Source organism: Oncorhynchus masou, chromosome 11 (assembly GCF_036934945.1).
Source record: "Oncorhynchus masou masou isolate Uvic2021 chromosome 11, UVic_Omas_1.1, whole genome shotgun sequence".
Classification (NCBI taxonomy): Eukaryota; Metazoa; Chordata; class Actinopteri; order Salmoniformes; family Salmonidae; genus Oncorhynchus; species Oncorhynchus masou.
Window position 1 is genome coordinate 46726375 of NC_088222.1, and position 17438 is coordinate 46743812.

The 17438-nt window shown below is 42.9% G+C and overlaps 1 protein-coding gene across 1 annotated transcript; it reads right to left on the minus strand.

Annotated features, from left to right (window-relative positions):
• Nucleotides 1–1946: 1946 nt before the first annotated feature.
• On the minus strand, nucleotides 1947–12376 carry LOC135547989 (scavenger receptor cysteine-rich domain-containing group B protein). The gene is made up of 11 exons (XM_064977188.1): nucleotides 12212–12376; nucleotides 11549–11581; nucleotides 9179–9226; nucleotides 7844–8146; nucleotides 7579–7647; nucleotides 6158–6472; nucleotides 5949–6032; nucleotides 5523–5591; nucleotides 4999–5313; nucleotides 3774–3848; nucleotides 1947–3556 (listed from the first exon to the last, which is right to left on the minus strand). The coding sequence occupies exons 1-11, from the start codon at nucleotides 12336–12338 to the stop codon at nucleotides 3240–3242; spliced, it is 1755 nt and encodes a 584-aa protein (XP_064833260.1). The 5' UTR covers nucleotides 12339–12376; the 3' UTR covers nucleotides 1947–3239.
• Nucleotides 12377–17438: the final 5062 nt, after the last annotated feature.

Genomic DNA, 17438 nt, shown 5'->3' on the forward strand with positions numbered 1-17438 from the left:
AAGTTTTCATCAAGGATCTCTCTGTACTTTACCCCATTCATCCAGATGTGACACTTGGCATTCAGACCAAAGAGTTCGATCTTGGTTTTTCATAATGTTTTTCATGGTCTGGGAGTTTTAAGGTGTCTTTTGGCAAACTCCAAGTGGGCTGTCATGTGCCTTTTTCTGAGGATTGGCCAATCGACCATAAAGGCCTGTTTGGTGGAGTGCTGCAGAGATGGTTGTCCTTCTGGAAGTTTCTCCCATCTCCACAGAGGAACTCTAGAGCCCTGTCAGAGTGACCATCATGTTCTTGGTTACCTCCTTGACCAAGGCCCTTGTCCCTCAATTGCTCAGTTTGGCCGGTTGGCCAGCTCTAGGAAGAGTCTTGGTGGTTCCAAACTTCTTACATTTAAGAATGATGGAGGCCACTGTGTTCTTTGGGGACATTCAACGCTGCAGAAATGTTTTGGTACCCTTCCCCAGATCTGTGGCTCTACACTATCCAGTCTCGGAACTCTACGGACTATTCCTTTGACCTCATGTCTTGGTTTTTTCTCTGACACGCACTGTCAACTGTGAGACCTTATATATACAGATCTGTGCCTGTCTATAGAGTCTCATAGCAAAGGGTCTATATACTTACGTAAATAAGGTTTTCTGTCTTAGTTATTTAATACATTTGCTAAGATTTCAAAAAACTGTTTTCGCTTATGGGGTGTGTAGATTGCTGAGGATTATATTTTTTTGAAATCCATTTTAGAATAAGGCTGTAACGTAACAAAATGTGGAAAAGTTCAAGGGGTCTGACAATATCCATTGTTTTTTGTCAAAATCGTTCAAGCTCAGTAAATTTGGTTTTGAGTCATTGATGGACAGCAATATTCTAACCTTGTCTCTAATTTTCAAGCAGTACTGACACTGGACCATTCAGGAACACTCAACATGGTAAAGAAATGAACTTTTTTGCCTACCAGTAAATAAAAACGACATGCTTGGGTCAAATCCAATAGAACACAACACAGAATGAACCCCTCTGTATTTTCAAGTAATGTGGTGGCAGCATCATGTTATGGGTATGCTAGTCACTGGCAGGGACTGAGGAGTTTGTTAGGATCAAACAAAATGTGAAATCTGAAAGGAGCAAAGCCCAGGTAAAAAGTTGGAGGAAAACCTGTCTCAGTCTTCTGAATTCCTAACCCTGGAATGTTTAAAGTCAAAGGCAAACCAGAATGGCTTTCTCACAGGTGTTGAGTGTTCCTGAGTGGTCCAGCCTCAGTCCTGACTTAAATGTGCTTTAAATTCAGAGACAAGGTTTGACTATTACTGTAGCTGTCCATCAACAACTCCAAAGCAAATTTACTGAGCTTAAGCAATTTTTACTTTTTCAATGGGTTAATGTTGCCCTAAGAGTTTTGCAAAGTTGGTAGAATCTTATCCAAAATTGTTCACAGCTGTAATGGTTGCTAAAGGTGGTTCCACCAAGTCTTAACTCTGGGGTGTGTATACATACTGTATGTAATTAAGACAACCTCGTTTAATCTTTAAAAAACTAATTTTGAAAATGTTCTGTATTTTTTCTTTAACTTTGAAAATGTGAAGTAGATTGTCAAGGAAAAAATCCAATGAAGGCAGCAAATGGGAAGACTGTACAAGGGGTATGTAGACTTTCACTAGCGACTGTACATAACATTTTGCACCAATTTTGCACCATGCCATACAGACTCTGTAATAACTTGGTGAGTCTAACACCTCAATTCATTCAGAATAATTTCCTGACCCCATATAGTTGAGGCATTTCGTTAAACCTGAGAATCGTTGTGCCACTCATGGCAAGAACTAACTATCGTTTCTGATGAAGGCTAACCTATTCTTGTGCCCTCCCTCTCAACCCCATTTATGGTGTTATTAAAGTAACATTTCCCAATCATTCATTCCCCATTTTGACTTTTTCAGATTCAGATTTAATCATTGCAGTGACAGATTTGAGCAATCTGACTACTGCCATATTGTAATAATTCCACAATCAGTGTACATGTCACTGACTGTATATACTGTACGAACACATTCACAAACAGTACAGTAGATCTGACTCACCTGCCAGACAAACAAATATTAACTCACAGATACAGATACACATCCTTACACACTGAAATGTACACCTTGTAGTGCGAAATGTCTGATACAAAATACGAATGAAGAGGCACGAGCAGATAATTAAGGATGTAGCTAAGGCTTAGATCATATGCCATACTCCACCTGAAATAGCACTGTCTGACAGAGAGAGAGAGACAGAGACAGAGACACAGAGACAGAGACAGAGACAGAGACAGAGACAGAGACAGAGACAGAGACAGAGACAGAGACAGTGAAGACAAGCTAGCCTTTTCCAAAACCAGACATCAAAATACACAAGTCAGACAGAAAATAATGGGTCATAAGAGAGTTTCATAAGAGAGGAAAAAATAGAACACAAGCTAGCTAGGGTGATTATTTACACAATAAAGGTGTCAAATATAACAGATATTTCAGCAAAATAACCAACATACTGGGGCTTTGGAAGTCATCATGATCAGATTTCAGATATACATCCACCTCTGCTCAGGAATAATACATTAAAAAGCTTATCAAATTAGGAAGCATGTGCCAAGTGTCATGTACATGACCTGTCCATCTTTCTGCCTATTTTCAAACAAATAGATTTGGCCATAGAAATACATAGACTTTTCTATAGATAGTCTATAGTCTCTATAGAGTCTATTTCTACAAGTTTGGCTTTGGTATTGTGGGCCTGGATTGCTGCTGTTGTTGTTGTTGTTGTTGAGCACCATGCCCTGGTACAGTACACTATGGCTGTAAGAAGAGGGTTAGTGAGAGGACTTCTATTTTAGTATCTTGACAACAAAAAAAGAAAAGAGCCAGAGAGACAGAGAGTCGGTTTAAAACGTTGGTTTCCACTGTTTATCAAATATAAAAAAATGTGTACAGCGTATTTTATATCATATATATTTATATATATTTATAAAGTGCTTAATAGGAATAGATTATTATAATATTTAATCATATATCATCATATGTTAGTTTCTTTGCTTGTTTGTTTGTTGTTGTTGTAGTCTTCCTTATGTTTGGCATTGGGATGAGCTGTTATTTACATAATGTTTACAAGTCCCGGGTTGTGCTACCCATGGCGCCCGTCCTATTAGTTGGCAGTGGAGTTGAGAGGAGTTTGGCGGCTCCATGGCGGCGAATCACTGCTGGAATCACGACAGTGAGCAGGTGACGCCGGCGTCTTCAGAGTGGTCACAGTTGTGCACTTCCCAGGATATGTGGGAGCACTGCTGGAGCGAGGCCTCAGAGCCGCTGCATTTCAGATTGTCCAGGAGGATGGTGCCGCTGCCGGGCCCAAAGAAGGCCTCCACACGGGCCGTAGCAGCCTCCCCACAGCCCAGCTGGCGACACACCACCTGGGCATCAGGCATGTCCCAGGCATCGTCGCACACCGTACCCCATTCCGCCCCTGAGAACATCTCCACCCGGCCCTCGCAGCGGTGCTGCCCGCCCACCAACCTCGCCAGGCCTAGAGGGAGAGACAGGGTAGAAACAGTCACATATACTGGAGCAAATAAACATTAAACACTGGAGACACATATCACATACCTGATCCTAAGACATGATTGAAGTATGATGCATTACATAAGACTGCCTCTGACAAGTGATGCTGGGAAGGTGTGTTGATCTTTGGATACCGTGAAACCCAGAACATGTAGCTAAACCTCAACAGGTACAAGACTCACCTTCACTTGGTGGTCTAGTGGTGGGCGTTCCCTCTGTCATCCCTCTGTCATTTCCAGGTCCCAGAAGCTGAAAGGCTGGAGAAGGAGAAGGAGGGGAAGACAGTATGAGACTTTAATCTGCTGTGTATGTTTCCCAAGGGAGTGGTCATCTACTTGAGAACAACTGTTGATACAATCCTATCAGAACAGTCTGGAGCACTCAAAACATTGTAATAAGTTAATCAAGTGATCAGTTAATCAGATATATCAGAAGAATACTGCTCCAGAAGTGAACTTAGTGATTCCCTTATCATCTCACTCAGAAATCAAAGGTTCACTTGTTCACCTAGTCTGCTCTACTAACCATGATTTGATGTAGACCTGAGTAACAGGAATGAAGTCTTTGTCTCTTTCATTCTTTCTTTCTCTACTGTTTGTCTTATTTGTCCTTAAAGAATGGAGGTTTAGCCTGCAGGCTGCCAGTGAAGCTAATGACCCCTGACTTCTCCACTCTATATTTCATGCCACCCAGCTACTCAACCCTGCACGTTAGAGGCTGCTGCCCTATACAGTATACATAGACATGCAATCACTGGCCACTTTAATAATGGAATACTAGTCACTTTAATTATGTTTACATACTGCTTTACTCATCTCATATGTATATACTGTTTTCTATTTTACTGTATTTAGCCAATGCCACTCCGACGTTGCTCGTCCTAATATTTACATATTTCTTAATTCCATTCTTTTACTTTTAGATGTGTGTATTGTTGTGAATTGTTAGATATTACTGCACTGTTGGAGCTAGGAACGTGAGCATTTCGCCTCACCCGCAATAACATCTGCTAAATATGTGTGTGATCAATACATTTGATTTGATTTGGTGCCCTTTGGACCATCTGGGCGGGCGCTTGCTCCTCAGAGACCAACACTCACACAGTTAAATGCACCAGCTCAGCAGGGAAGAGGAGAGATGGATGACTGTGGGGATGGCGTTTATGGGGTGACTGTGTGAGTAACTGTGAGCGAAAGCTACAGAGGAGTTTTGTGTGTGTTCATTTGAGTGCGTGTGTGTGAGTGCGTGTGTGTATTTGTGTGTGTGTGTATTTACATGACTATGTGCCTAGCTGTCTCAGTCTTAACAAGTCACCACTGCAGCAGTACTGCCTGCAGCAGATCAACATATACATTTCTGATTCGCATCGGGCAACAGTTATATTGCCACAGTTCCAGTCGGTCTTACGTGTACAGATGACTCCAGCATCTTCATGATGTCCACAGTTGTGCTGTCCCCAGCCCAGGTGGAAACAAGCCGACAGCTCCCCTTCACTGCCCCTACAGTCCACATTGTCCAGTAGGATGGGGCCAGAGCCGTAGCCGAAGTAGGCCAGGACCTTGGCAGAGATGGCAGGGCCACAGCCCAGATGCCTACACACCACTTGGGCATTGGGCAGATCCCAGTCATCGTCACACACCGTGCCCCACTGGTTGTTGTGGAACACCTCCACACGGCCCTGGCAGCTGCTGTTACCATTCACCACGCGGATGGTGGGCCGCTCTGGAGGAGGAGAAGGAGAGACAAAGGGGTATGAGGAGATGAGGAGAACATTCTTCATGGAGAGGTTCATCGAAAATGTGGCACTGTGCCTCCCTGTTGCACAATTTAATATTTGTGAATAATCAGCCAATATTATAATAACTGATATATGAGTTTAGAGTGCATTAGCGGGAGTTTATAATTATCACATGGGGGTGCAACATCATTACCTCTTGTTGTCATAGCAACCGTTGTCACAGCCGTAGTTGCTTCGGTGACTAATTCTGTTTGGTCGGTTACTAGAATAATAGGAGAACTGCATTAGAATCAGAATCAGAGTCAGTTTACACATATGCAAGCTGATGCCTACAGTACACAGCAGAGGGTTTTCCATCAACTGAGATGAGAGACTGGGAGGAGAGTGGGTGGGGTGACATGATTTACTTGCTCCACTACCACCATTGATTGAGTGGCGCTGCTGAGTCACAGATTTTAGACAGAGAAACCTATAGGGGAAACAGCACCGTCTGTTGCTCATAGGATAGAGGTGCAGCAGTGTGGCCTGATGATATGGGTCTGATGAGGGCCTACACTGCAGCTGTTATTGCTATTGTAGTACTGCAGTACGTGAAAATGGAAATGACTTCAACAATTACCTGCAGTGCTGGCAGTCTGAAAGAATCCCCTTCCCATGCCCATGGTTTCAGTGTTCATAGGAGGAACGGTAGTGGATCCTGAGCCTGCACAGATAAAACAGACATGAATAGCAGATATTAAAAATAGTGTTAAAGCAATTAGCAACATGAATTTAAGAAAGAGAGAGCGAGAGAAAAAGAGACAGAGAGAATAAGAAAAAGCTTCTCACCTGAACAGATAACCCCAGCGTCCTCATGATGTCCACAGTTGTGTATCCCCCAGCCCAGGCTGTAGCACTTACTCAGCTGGTTCTCGTAGCCATTACAGTTGACGTTGTCCAGTAGAATCAGGCCTGTCCCGTAGCCAAAATAGGCGTTGGTGGTGGAGGAAACGGCATGGCCACAGTATATCTGCTGGCACACCACCCCTGCGTCTCTCATACCCCAGTCATCATCACACACCGTCCCCCAGCTGCCACGGTAGTAGACCTCCACCCGTCCCTGGCAGTAGTCCACTCCACCAACTAACCGGATTGTACCATCTCCTAAAATATAGGGGAGGGGAGGGATTCATCACCATTCCATACATCTTCTCAGTCTAAGCCTGGCTTCATTCTGACATACAGTACACAATGGCATAAGATCCTTCAAACTGAATATCTCTCTGTTTCACTATTTAGCTTGGATTCCAGGCTAGATTTATTGAGATCTTGTGTGCAATGTTGTCTTTATACAACACATTGAATAAACACTCTGTGTTGAGCATGTGTTCATTCTTTTTCAGTTCATTTTCTGTCCCTCTGTGACAGTGTTTGTAGACGGGTTGGCTGACAACATCACGAAAATTGAAAAGTTGAAACAATACTAAAGTGTCCTCCCTGCCACTGTTTTGGTAAAAGGCTAAGGGATAGGGCTGGAGGAGTATAACCACTCTCAAATCCATAGATAGCAAAATTATAGTTTTAAGGCCCTGTGCAGGCAAAAACAGGATTTTCCTATGTTTTATATATTTAAACACTACGAGGTTGGAATAACACTGAAATTGTGAAAATGATGATAATGCCCTTCATACGCAAGCGCTGTTTGAAAAGACTGCCTGAAATTTCACGCCTGTTTTGCTGCGATGGAGTTTTGGCCTGACTGGTAACATCACCAGGCGGTAAATTAGTTAATAGACCAACGAGAAAGACAAATAGAGTTTCAAACCTCTGTGCCAATAACAGCTAGTTTTCAGTTTTACCCTCCCCGCTCAGACGACTCTCAGACAGTCCTAGCTAAATTCTTGATTGAGAAATTGCTCTTTGCTAAGAAGCTAATTTTTTATATATTTTTTTACCATTTTAATTGAAAACATTAAGAGTAAGGTACTTAAATGTGACCCAGAAATTATTTGAAATTGAGATAAAAACAGCTGCATTGGACCTTTGAACATGTTTTGAGCCTATACGGTGTTTGTTTCCATTTTGAAGTTATATTCTTCAAGAATTAAGTACATATCGTTGATTTAAAAATGGATGTAGCAACTGCAGATTGGCCCTTCATTAAACCTATTAAGTGAATAAAATAAACCCTTCTTGAATCAATTTTGTTTACTTATTTTGTGTGTGTGTTGGACTGAAATTAGAGAGAAATAAATTAAATGATCACTTACTTAACCCTGAGTTTCTCCTAGAGGGAGTGGTGGGCTCGCCCATGCCCCGTGACTCCAGCACTGATGTATCTGAGGAGAGATGAGGGAAAAAAAGGAGTGAAAAATTATGTTGTTATTAGTGAAAATAGATTATTGTATCAGTCACCAGGGATATGTCCCTCTTAGAGATCTTAGAGATCCTTATGAATTGTAAAGACCCCACCTATAGAAAAGGAATTAGAACAGTTATAGACTAGATTTTTATATATATCTCTATGGGCCCTACCTTTGCATGTGACAGACACGTCCTCATAGTGGTAACAGTTGTGGATGCCCCAGCCCAGACTTCCACACTGTCCCAGGTCTGTCTCCCCTCCTTTGCAGTCTACATTGTCCAGCAGGACGGGCCCTGAGCCCTGGCCATACTCTGAGATGCTGCCCACCGCCATGGCCAGACCACAGTCCAACTGCCGACACACCACGTTGGCATCTACCATGTCCCAGTCGTCATCACACACTGTACCCCATGTCCCGTTGTGCCAAACCTCCACACGCCCCTCACACCTGTTACGCCCGTTCACCAGACGCACTGGAGAAGAGAGGGAAGAGAGATCCAAAGATACACGGGCAGCGAGATACAAAATAATATTACCAGACGCACTAAAGAGGGGGAGAGCAAAATACAACATGGTCAGAGGATTCACTGAGGAATCAGCAATCAGGACAGCTGACCTCCCTGCTCTCTCCCACTCCGATGCTGATGTCATGAATGTTACTGTAAGTGTGTGATGTTGTCATATTATCCTGTCAGGAGGCTGGTTTCTAGATCTCATTTAAGTTCATTCAAACCTTGTCCTTTTACTCACTTTGACTACATGCTAGCCACTCTTTTTGTATTCTACATGTGCCACACAACATAGAACAAAAGTCTGTGCAAGCACATAAAAAGCCTACTGTCTGTGGGACAGTATACTGTGTGTTACTGTCTGGAAATATCACTATCATATAATGATAGTTAATAGTGACAAGAATCCGTTTAGAATAGCTTGTGTAATCCCTTCCACCTTCCAATTTAAGGAACAAAATAAGACTAAACAAGCCACGAGAGAGAGAGGGAGAGATGGAGAGAGAGAGATAGAGTGAGGGATCGAAGGAGATGGTGAGAGAGAGAGAGAGAGAGAGAGAGAGAGAGAGAGAGAGTGAGAGAGAGAGAGAGAGAGAGAGAGAGAGAGAGAGAGGGAGAGAGAGACAGAGACAGAGACAAAGACAGAGACAGAGAGGGAGAGAGAGACAGAGACAGAGACAGAGACAGAGAGAGAGAGAGGGAGATGAAGCACACACTGTAGCAGAATAAGTCATTCCGGGGGATTAGGTAAATTGAGAGCAAAGGGAAGTGACCTTGTTGTAGTGTCCCTGGGGCACTGATCTATCTCTCGCTCTCTCCTTTTCCTTCCTTTTCCCTCCCTCCTTCCTTCTCTTTCGCTTCACAAGTTAAGTTTGATAGTCTTTTATTCATGAGTTGGATGTGGACTAGTATTTGTTGAACATGGGTACTTCAGACAGACAGAAGGTGTGGTGGATGTGGTGAGAGTTGGCGGGAGCCCATCAGCGCATTGCCAACCTTGAGAATGCGTTGTCTTCATGGCAGTCATCGTCGTCGTGCTATTGGCTGGAAAAGAGGGAGGAAGGAGAGAGAGAAAGAAGGAGAGACTTTGGTCAAATGATTTGTTGAAAGGAGGTTCTTGGCCCTTCATAGTTACTGTATTCTGTATCTACTATATCTATTTTCCTGTAATTCGAGACGCAGCTTGAAAACGCAGCAGGAAGCCTATTTAAACCATGTAGCTAAACCAGCTAAGAAGTCTAATATAGAAATATGTATTGAAGGTTGACACGTTCCAATTTGTGAACTTTGGGGGTTTTCGTTTTGAGAATGGAAACATAAAAGTTACCAAAATAATACCCACTGTCTCTTCTATTTTTAATAAGGCTTTATTTTGTTACAATCACTGTACAGTTGGATGTGGAACTGGGCACTCCAGTCAGCCTCAAGTCTTCTTGGGTTTGACGCTAGAAGCTTGGCACACCTATATTTGGGGAGTTTCTCTCATTCTTCTCTGCAGATCCTCTCAAGCTCTGTCAGGTTGGATGGGGAGCATCTCTGCACAGCTATTTTCATGTCTCTCCAGAAATGTTCGATCGGGTTCAGGTCTGGACTCTGGCTGGGACACTCAGGGACATTCAAAACTTGTCCCGAAACCACTCCTATCTTGGCTGTGTGCTTAGGGTCGTTGTCCTTTTGGAAGGTGAACCTTCGCCCCAGTCTGAGGTCCTGAGTGCTCTGGAGCAAGTTTTCATTGAGGATCTCTCTGTACTTTCCTCTGTTCATCTTTCCCTCGATCCTGACTAGTCTCCCATTCCCTGCCGCTGAAAAACATCTCCACAGCATGAGGCTGCCACCATCATGTGTCACCATGGTGGGGTTGGGATGTTTCCTCCAGATGTGATGCTTGACATTCAGGCCAAAGAGTTAAATCTTGGTTTCACTTGGTTTCATTCCAGAGAATCATGTTTCTCATGGTCATATTCCTTTAGGTGTCTTTTGTCAAACTCCAAGCAGGTGTCATGTGCCTTTTACAGGGGAGTGGCTTCCTTCTGGCCACTCTACCATAAAGGCCTGATTGTTGGAGTGCTGCAGAGATGGTTGTCCTTCTGGAAGGTTCTCCCATCTCCACAGAGGAACTCTAGAGCTCTGTCAGAGTGACGATCGGGTTCTTGGTCACCACCCTGACCAAGGCCCTTCTCCCCTGATTGCTCAACTTCTTTAATTTAAGAATGATGGAGGCCACTGTGTTCTTGATGACCTTCAATGCTACCAAATTATTTGGTACCCTTCCCCCAGATCTGTCCCTCAACACAATCCTGTCTCTGAGCTCTACGGACAATTCCTTCAACCTCATGTCTTGGTTTTTTCTCTGACATGCACAGTCAACTGTGGGACATTATATATGTGTGCCTTTCCAAATCCTGTCCAATCAGTTGAATTTATCACAGGTGGACTCCAATCAAGTTGTAGAAACATCTCAAGGATGATCAATGGAAACAGGATGCACCTGAGCTACACTTCGAGTCTCATAGCAAAGGTTCCGAATACTTATTTAAATAAGGTATTTCTGTGTTTTATTTTTTAAACATTTGCTAAAATCTCTATAAACCTTTTTTTCTTCTCGCTTTGTCAATATGGGTTATTGTGTGTAGATAGATGAGGAAAAACATACATTTTATCCATTATAGAATAAGGCTATAATGTAACAAAACCTGGAAAAAGTCAAGGGGTCTAAATACTTTCTAAATGCACTATATGTCTTTGACTACACATTAACCAAACATCTGATATAAGTCAATACAGATATAATGATTGAACACCTCTTCTCCCATCATTTAGCAACCACACAGATTCTATAGGGTTGGGCTGTGTTTAGTACTGTGTTGACAAACATCTAAGCCTCATTCACTTGGCTATATTGGTATGACTGTGAGAAATCTAGAAATACTGTGTGTTATTCCTCAGGTTCCTTTACTGGGACTTGTTGGGCTGTATGTCTGGGACCATGAAGTTTGAGGACATCAACTGTGTCTTATAGAGGAAGTATAAAGCCACTGAAACTGTGGTTTCTGGTTACCTGCCTCACAAAGAGAATAGAGGACCCTTTCTAAACATTATGCCAAAAATAGGTAAATTCACCCATTGAAGACTACCTGGCTCATTGAAACTAAAGGCCCTAAACACGTTAACAGTTATGTTATGTTCGCTATGTGGGTTAGTTATTGAAAGCGTCCTGGTATTAGAATATGATGTTTCTTTGTTTTTGTCATATGTATTCATAAGTGACGTAAGACTGAAATCTGGGGTGGAAACAGTAACGTTATGTGCATTTCAGAAAAGATGGGTCAGTAAAACGAGAAGAGATTGACTTGGAAATATACTCACTGGATATGGCTCGTCTGCTGATTTTGGTCATATCTTTTGAAATCAGAAAATAAAGAGCAGTATGTCAGGGCACAAAGAGATGTCTTAGATACCACAGCAATCCAATGCATATTTGAAGTTTGTAATGTTCTATTTTTAGCAAGGGGTCCGTTCGATCCATAAAGTCCAAAGTAGTATAATCAATAACTACTCAGTCACTCCCAAACCGTATCCCTGTTCCGAACAACTAGCAGAATGTTTGTACTTCAAAGCCTAACTGGGTAACAGCTACGAGAGGCAGGCAGTCCTACGGGGACTTTTTCCTCTGTCCCAAGTACACCCAGGTACACCAGGTTCTCTAGCTCTGTAAAGGTTACATACACATGTAAATGTCTTGACTCATTCAGCTCATGACTAGGAAAATCATGACAGATCTGTCTCTTTGCAGTACATATCAACACTAATTTCACCCACCAATTTATCTGCAAGGAGGGAGCATTCCTTGAGCTGGTGTAATGTTGGTTAATTCACCCACCCCCAAAGCCCTCCCCCCCCAACCACCCTTTCCACCCTCACCCCCCAACCCCCTCCACACACACAGCCCAGACAACTATGGGGTTTAAAAACGATAGTCTCCCAATTCAAAATGAGCAGTGGTGAAATAGCACGCACACGTACACTCACCGATCTGCAGAATCCCACTGATGCCCACCAGTAGTAGGGAACCTAGCAGGGACAACAGCAGCCAGACAACCACTGTCCAGCCTCCACATGGTCTACGCACACAATCTGCTACGCGCTGCCCTCGCATGGCTCGCTGTCTGACTGACGCTCCAATCAGTCTGGGTGCCTGGTGGAACACACACTTACACACACAACCAATCAGTGCACTGGACTCTCTATCTCCGTCTCTGTCTCTGTCTCTCTGTCGCTCTCACACACACATTACCTACCTTCCTGCCTTTTTCTGTTTCTCTTCACTCCTGAAACAGTCCTGGACCCCTAATACTGGTACTCAATGCCCACCACTAGTCTACTGCTACTACTCATAATCAATAACCATTGTATTCCCAACATACTATTGGATAGCTGTTTCTAGTGCAACCCCCTGCAGCCAAATGACTATACAGTAGTGGGGAGTTAGTATCGATGATAGCATCAGGCAAGTGATGCTTACTGGTTGGAAGTTGGAACATAAATAGTTTCCAAAAACCATGCACTGAACTGAAACCGGTGTGTGTGTGTGTGTGTGTGTGTGTGTGTGTGTGTGTGTGTGTGTGTGTGTGTGTGTGTGTGTGTGTGTGTGTGTGTGTGTGTGTGTGTGTGTGTGTGTGTGTGTGTGTGTGTGTGTGTGTTCCAGTGATGGAGAGGAGAGGTGTGAGTGGGCACGCCATGCTGTGTTTCTGTGTCCACTCCAGATTGATTGGCACTAAAACAACTCCCAGTGTGCCCCAGGACCTGCTGGAGCATGAAGCCGACTGGCCCATTTCCCCAGGCCAAAATGGCTGCCTAGCTGCCTACTACACTGCCACCCCACCCCACTGGACACTGGCTGGCTGCTAAAACACTGGGCACAGAGAAACTGTTGTGACCTGTGGTGAGAATGCTGGTACAAAATGGATACCAGTGCCATGCATCACCCAGGTGGCAGTGAGTGGACATTTGCCACCGCTACCGCAACAGAGTGGCAAACATTATATTTTCTTTTCAAATTAGTCTATTTTGTACTACAGAGGGCAGTAAGTAAGGGATGCCAGTAGTTATACAGTATGTCTAGAAGGCGTAGACAGTACGGGTGCATCAATGCTGGGACTAAGAGACTGATAAACAGCTTCTTTCTCCAGTACACTGCCCTGAACCACCTGCTCTACTAGGAAGCACAAAAAAACGTGACCAAAGAATCTGGTTTCATAGGGAGCAGCAAGAAACATTGCAAACTGCTGCTGCTGCTTGATTTCTCTTGATTTTGCCAACAAACAGCTCTTGCCTGGAGGGATGTTTGTTTTTCAAAATAGGTCTGACTCCAGTAATAAACTCTTTAATTGCATATAACTATTGTCCTGAAATCACATCCTCATGCTCATATTTATCCACTGAATTCTGAAGAAAAGTTTGGTTTGTATAATTGTTTGATAAAGCGGTAAGCAATCTAAATGTGAAATATTTTCAAACTTCTTTTTTTGAGGAAAATGCTTGTTTTGCCTGTCTGATCAGACTTTTGGGTTGGTTGTTTGTCTTTGTATTGGACCAAAAGCCTCTTTGACCTTACAGAGGAATGTGTACTAGTTAGTTTGGGGACTGGGGACGGATGATGAGGGGAGAAGGAGAATATGATATTGGCCCCTGGAGATAGTGGACATTCCGAGCCCAGGGGCCAACAAAAAGACATTTCTGCTGTCTGTGGTCCCGATCGTCAGGCCTAAACGCTGCTTCCTGCAATCTGTCACTGGAACTCTCGAAACGCTTAGGCAGCCGATGACACCACAGGGGCGCCTCTCGGCTCCTGGGAGAATAGGAGGAGAGGGGGGTAAGCAGCAGCTCGAAGGGGAGGGTGGCAAGACCAAATTCACCTGCTCATCTTCCTGTAGATATGTGTCCAGTTCAGTTGAATTCTGCCCATATGTTGTAGTATAGTGTAGCTACACTGTATATTACCATAGCAGATACTGTAATGCACTGTAAATACACTGACAGGTCAGCGAGGCCAAGTATCCTTCTCTAACACCCTTCAGCACCAATCAACAGCTTAACAAACCCGCTAACCTTGACCCTGTTCAACTGCACTAAACCTGGCCAATGCATTTGGAGCCTCTACCCTGTGTTATTTAATTTACTTGGCCATATTGCATGTATGAAATGCCATGACATTAAGTTGAAAGATGAAAGGCAGGAGGGAGGAGGTTGTGGAGAGCAGAGGCAACCAGAGGTCATTGTGCTGTCCAATTAGGAATGCGGAGCAGCCCAGCACCATGGCTGTTCCATTGGGCACAGCGTGCTAACAAACCGCTCAAAACCCTGGGACAAATGGTTCAGTTATGAGGGATGAAAAATAATCTAGTCCCCAATGTTGTATTTTTCAATACTCCATTCATAACGGGATGTAGCGCAGATCCGCCGGGGAATAATGTTGCCTTTTGTGTCGGCTGTGCTTCCCCTCCCTCCTCTTTGCCCTGCGCCCCTGAGAAATAGCTGAAAGATCCTCTGCCCCATGAAAATACCCCTGAACGTCCGAGATAACCAGAAATATAACACTCTGACTCTCTCTCACGGTCACTCACACTAAAAGGGAGGAATTTTGAACCCTTTAAATTCAGATTCTTTGCATCGGTCGACAGGTCTATCTGCCCCTTGTCCATTTCCATGGGTAACATCATCCCCGCATTGCATATTTCTTGTTCTTTGCCCATTAAGACACAGCAAATAAGACAGAAGAGTCATATCTTCAATCAGTTATTGACAAAAAGAAAATCATTTTCATGCTAACATAGGGTTGTAGAGTTAGAATTGGCTATAATTGTGGTATTATTTTGTAATTTTCCAATTACAATGCCACTTTAGAAATCCCTCAATTATTTATGTTCTTGTTTCATTCACTGAAATATTATTTGATTAACTACAGATTGAATATAGTTATACAAAATCACTGTGGTGAGACATTCAAAAGGCACATTTCACGCTACTTTCCAATCACTGGCTTGAAATATAATATATATTTAAACTAAGAGTTATGATAATGTGCAATTTGAAAAATGTACCAAACATAAAGAAATTATAAGAATTTTCAAAGATACCTGGAATAAAAGTTGCTCTCTTTTCCCACAGGATAAATAAAATAAAATAAATTTCCAAAAATATCTACAAACAAATTGTCCTTCGATTTTCTGATGGCAGGTAGCTCACAGAACAGTTCCCCAACTCTCGCAGCAGAAAAACATAGGAACTTTGTGTGGAAATAGAGGGAGAAAAAAACAGTCGTCCGGCTCTACATGTACCAAGCTGTCTTTCATCTCCTTCACCTTTCCGTGATTATAAGTACCTGGCTTCAGTGACAAGTTTTACTTAAAACAATAAAGACAACAGCATTGTATGTTAATATCCTAATGCCCCGTGACTGCCTATGGTTAGAAGAAGCAGAAGAGAAAAAAAGGAAATGTTGAAAGCCAACCCTTCACATGTACATCTCCAGTTTCAGCTAGCGCTCATTCAAGGTGCGGTCTTCCTCATCTAAGGGACTGTACAGTCACAAGGGGAGAATATGGAGGAGAGGGCAGTGGCTGTGGCCGTGTGCATGTGTGTGTGCGTGCGTGCGTGTGTCTCCCACCCACAGTCACAATAGTAACACAGTGTGAAACTGATTCCATGTTTCAGGTTCAGAGATTTGAAATAGAATTGCACCTTTAGTGTTTTTTTATGTGAAAACAAAGAAACAAAAATGGACTCAAATATGATTGCAACAGCATTCAAACATAAGACACAACTACAAGACACTGAGAGAGGTATATGTTTTTGTATAAGAGCACAAGCATGACATGATAACTGGCAGGTCTACAAAGTAGGATTTCCATGATGTGTCTTTGGTCACACGATACTTCCAGCACTCACTGAAATATACCTTACATGTATAGAATAACACCATGCAGGGAAAATAGAGCATTATCGAGTACACCCCCCCGGAACTTTGTACCAGGATCATGAAGTCGATATCGGTGACAATATTCTATTAATTTGAAGAACTGAGGTATTGACAGGGTGGCCTGTTACAATAAATCACTAAACAATGCAACCAAATGTAGCTCTTGTCTCTGCTACTGGTCCGGTGCATTGTTACAAGAACAGGAAGGTTGATAAGATTATGGTAGCAGTAACCCTACAATCATACATTACAAGCCGAAACAGGAGGCCTCCATCCTCCAATTGCATATTTCTCACACAAGAAAAAGCCCTGGGCCCCCCATCCCTCAGCTGAATTGAATTGAGCATCAGCAGAGAAACGTGGCTAGCTGCTCAGGCTCATTGTTAAGGTTCTCAAGTGCCAATTCAGGATGCCTTCCTATGTTGTCACCGGAGTCATCAGATGAGTCAAAATACAGGAATTTTGTTTCACAGGGCTAATCCTCTATAGTCTGAACCTCCAGGATTGGAGCCCAAGTCTGGATCACAAATTCTCTAACTGAGATATTAGCTGTTAGTTGGATCATTTCGTAACCTGCTTGTGAGAGAAAAGGAAAAGCTAGCAAAAGCTAAAGCAACATGGTGCCATTATAAACACAACTACCCTCCTTGATCACTACTTCTCTTAATGCCACCACTGCCTGCAATATAAACAAATGCTACATACAACAACTACCACTGATAATCTATTCATATAACATACATTCACCCCATTATTGGAGCCCTTGATAAATATGAGCATAAAAGACTGTAAAAAATAAATTATACAAATACTGAGCTATATTGTATGCTCAAAAAACTGTTTTATACTAATACAGTTGCTCAGAAAAGGATTCATATTTTATTTTCTCAGAAAGTGGTGTCAAAATGATTGCGTACCCTCCCCTTGCTAGGGTGACAGCACCAAGATTTTTTCGATATATATAATGTTTTTGAGATCGGAGAACCTATTGGAAGGGATCTTAGACCATTCTTCCATGCATAATCTTTCCAGATCATTGATATCTTTTGGTCTGCGCTTACGGACTGCCCTCTTCAATTCAAACCACTGATTTGTGGTCAGTCCGGAGACTGAGACTGCCATTGTAAAATGTTGTGGTCAAATAACTATTTCATTGTGGATTCTGACATGTGCTTAGGGTCATTGTCTTTCTGGAAGATCCACTCGCAGCTAAGTTTCAGCCTCCTGGCAGAGGCAACCAGGTTTTGGTCTCAAATGTCCTGGTACTTGGTAGAGTTG

Bases quoted from the DNA above. Each gene is read 5' to 3' on its own strand.
- LOC135547989 (XM_064977188.1), bottom strand. From the start codon at position 12,338: ATGCGAGGGCAGCGCGTAGCAGATTGTGTGCGTAGACCATGTGGAGGC. The intron at 9,227-11,548 runs GTGAGTATATTT...CCTCTTTTCCAG, and splicing joins CAGCAGACGAGCCATATCCA to CCAATAGCACGACGACGATG. The intron at 5,314-5,522 runs GTAATGATGTTG...CTCCTCCTCCAG, and splicing joins GGTTGCTATGACAACAAGAG to AGCGGCCCACCATCCGCGTG.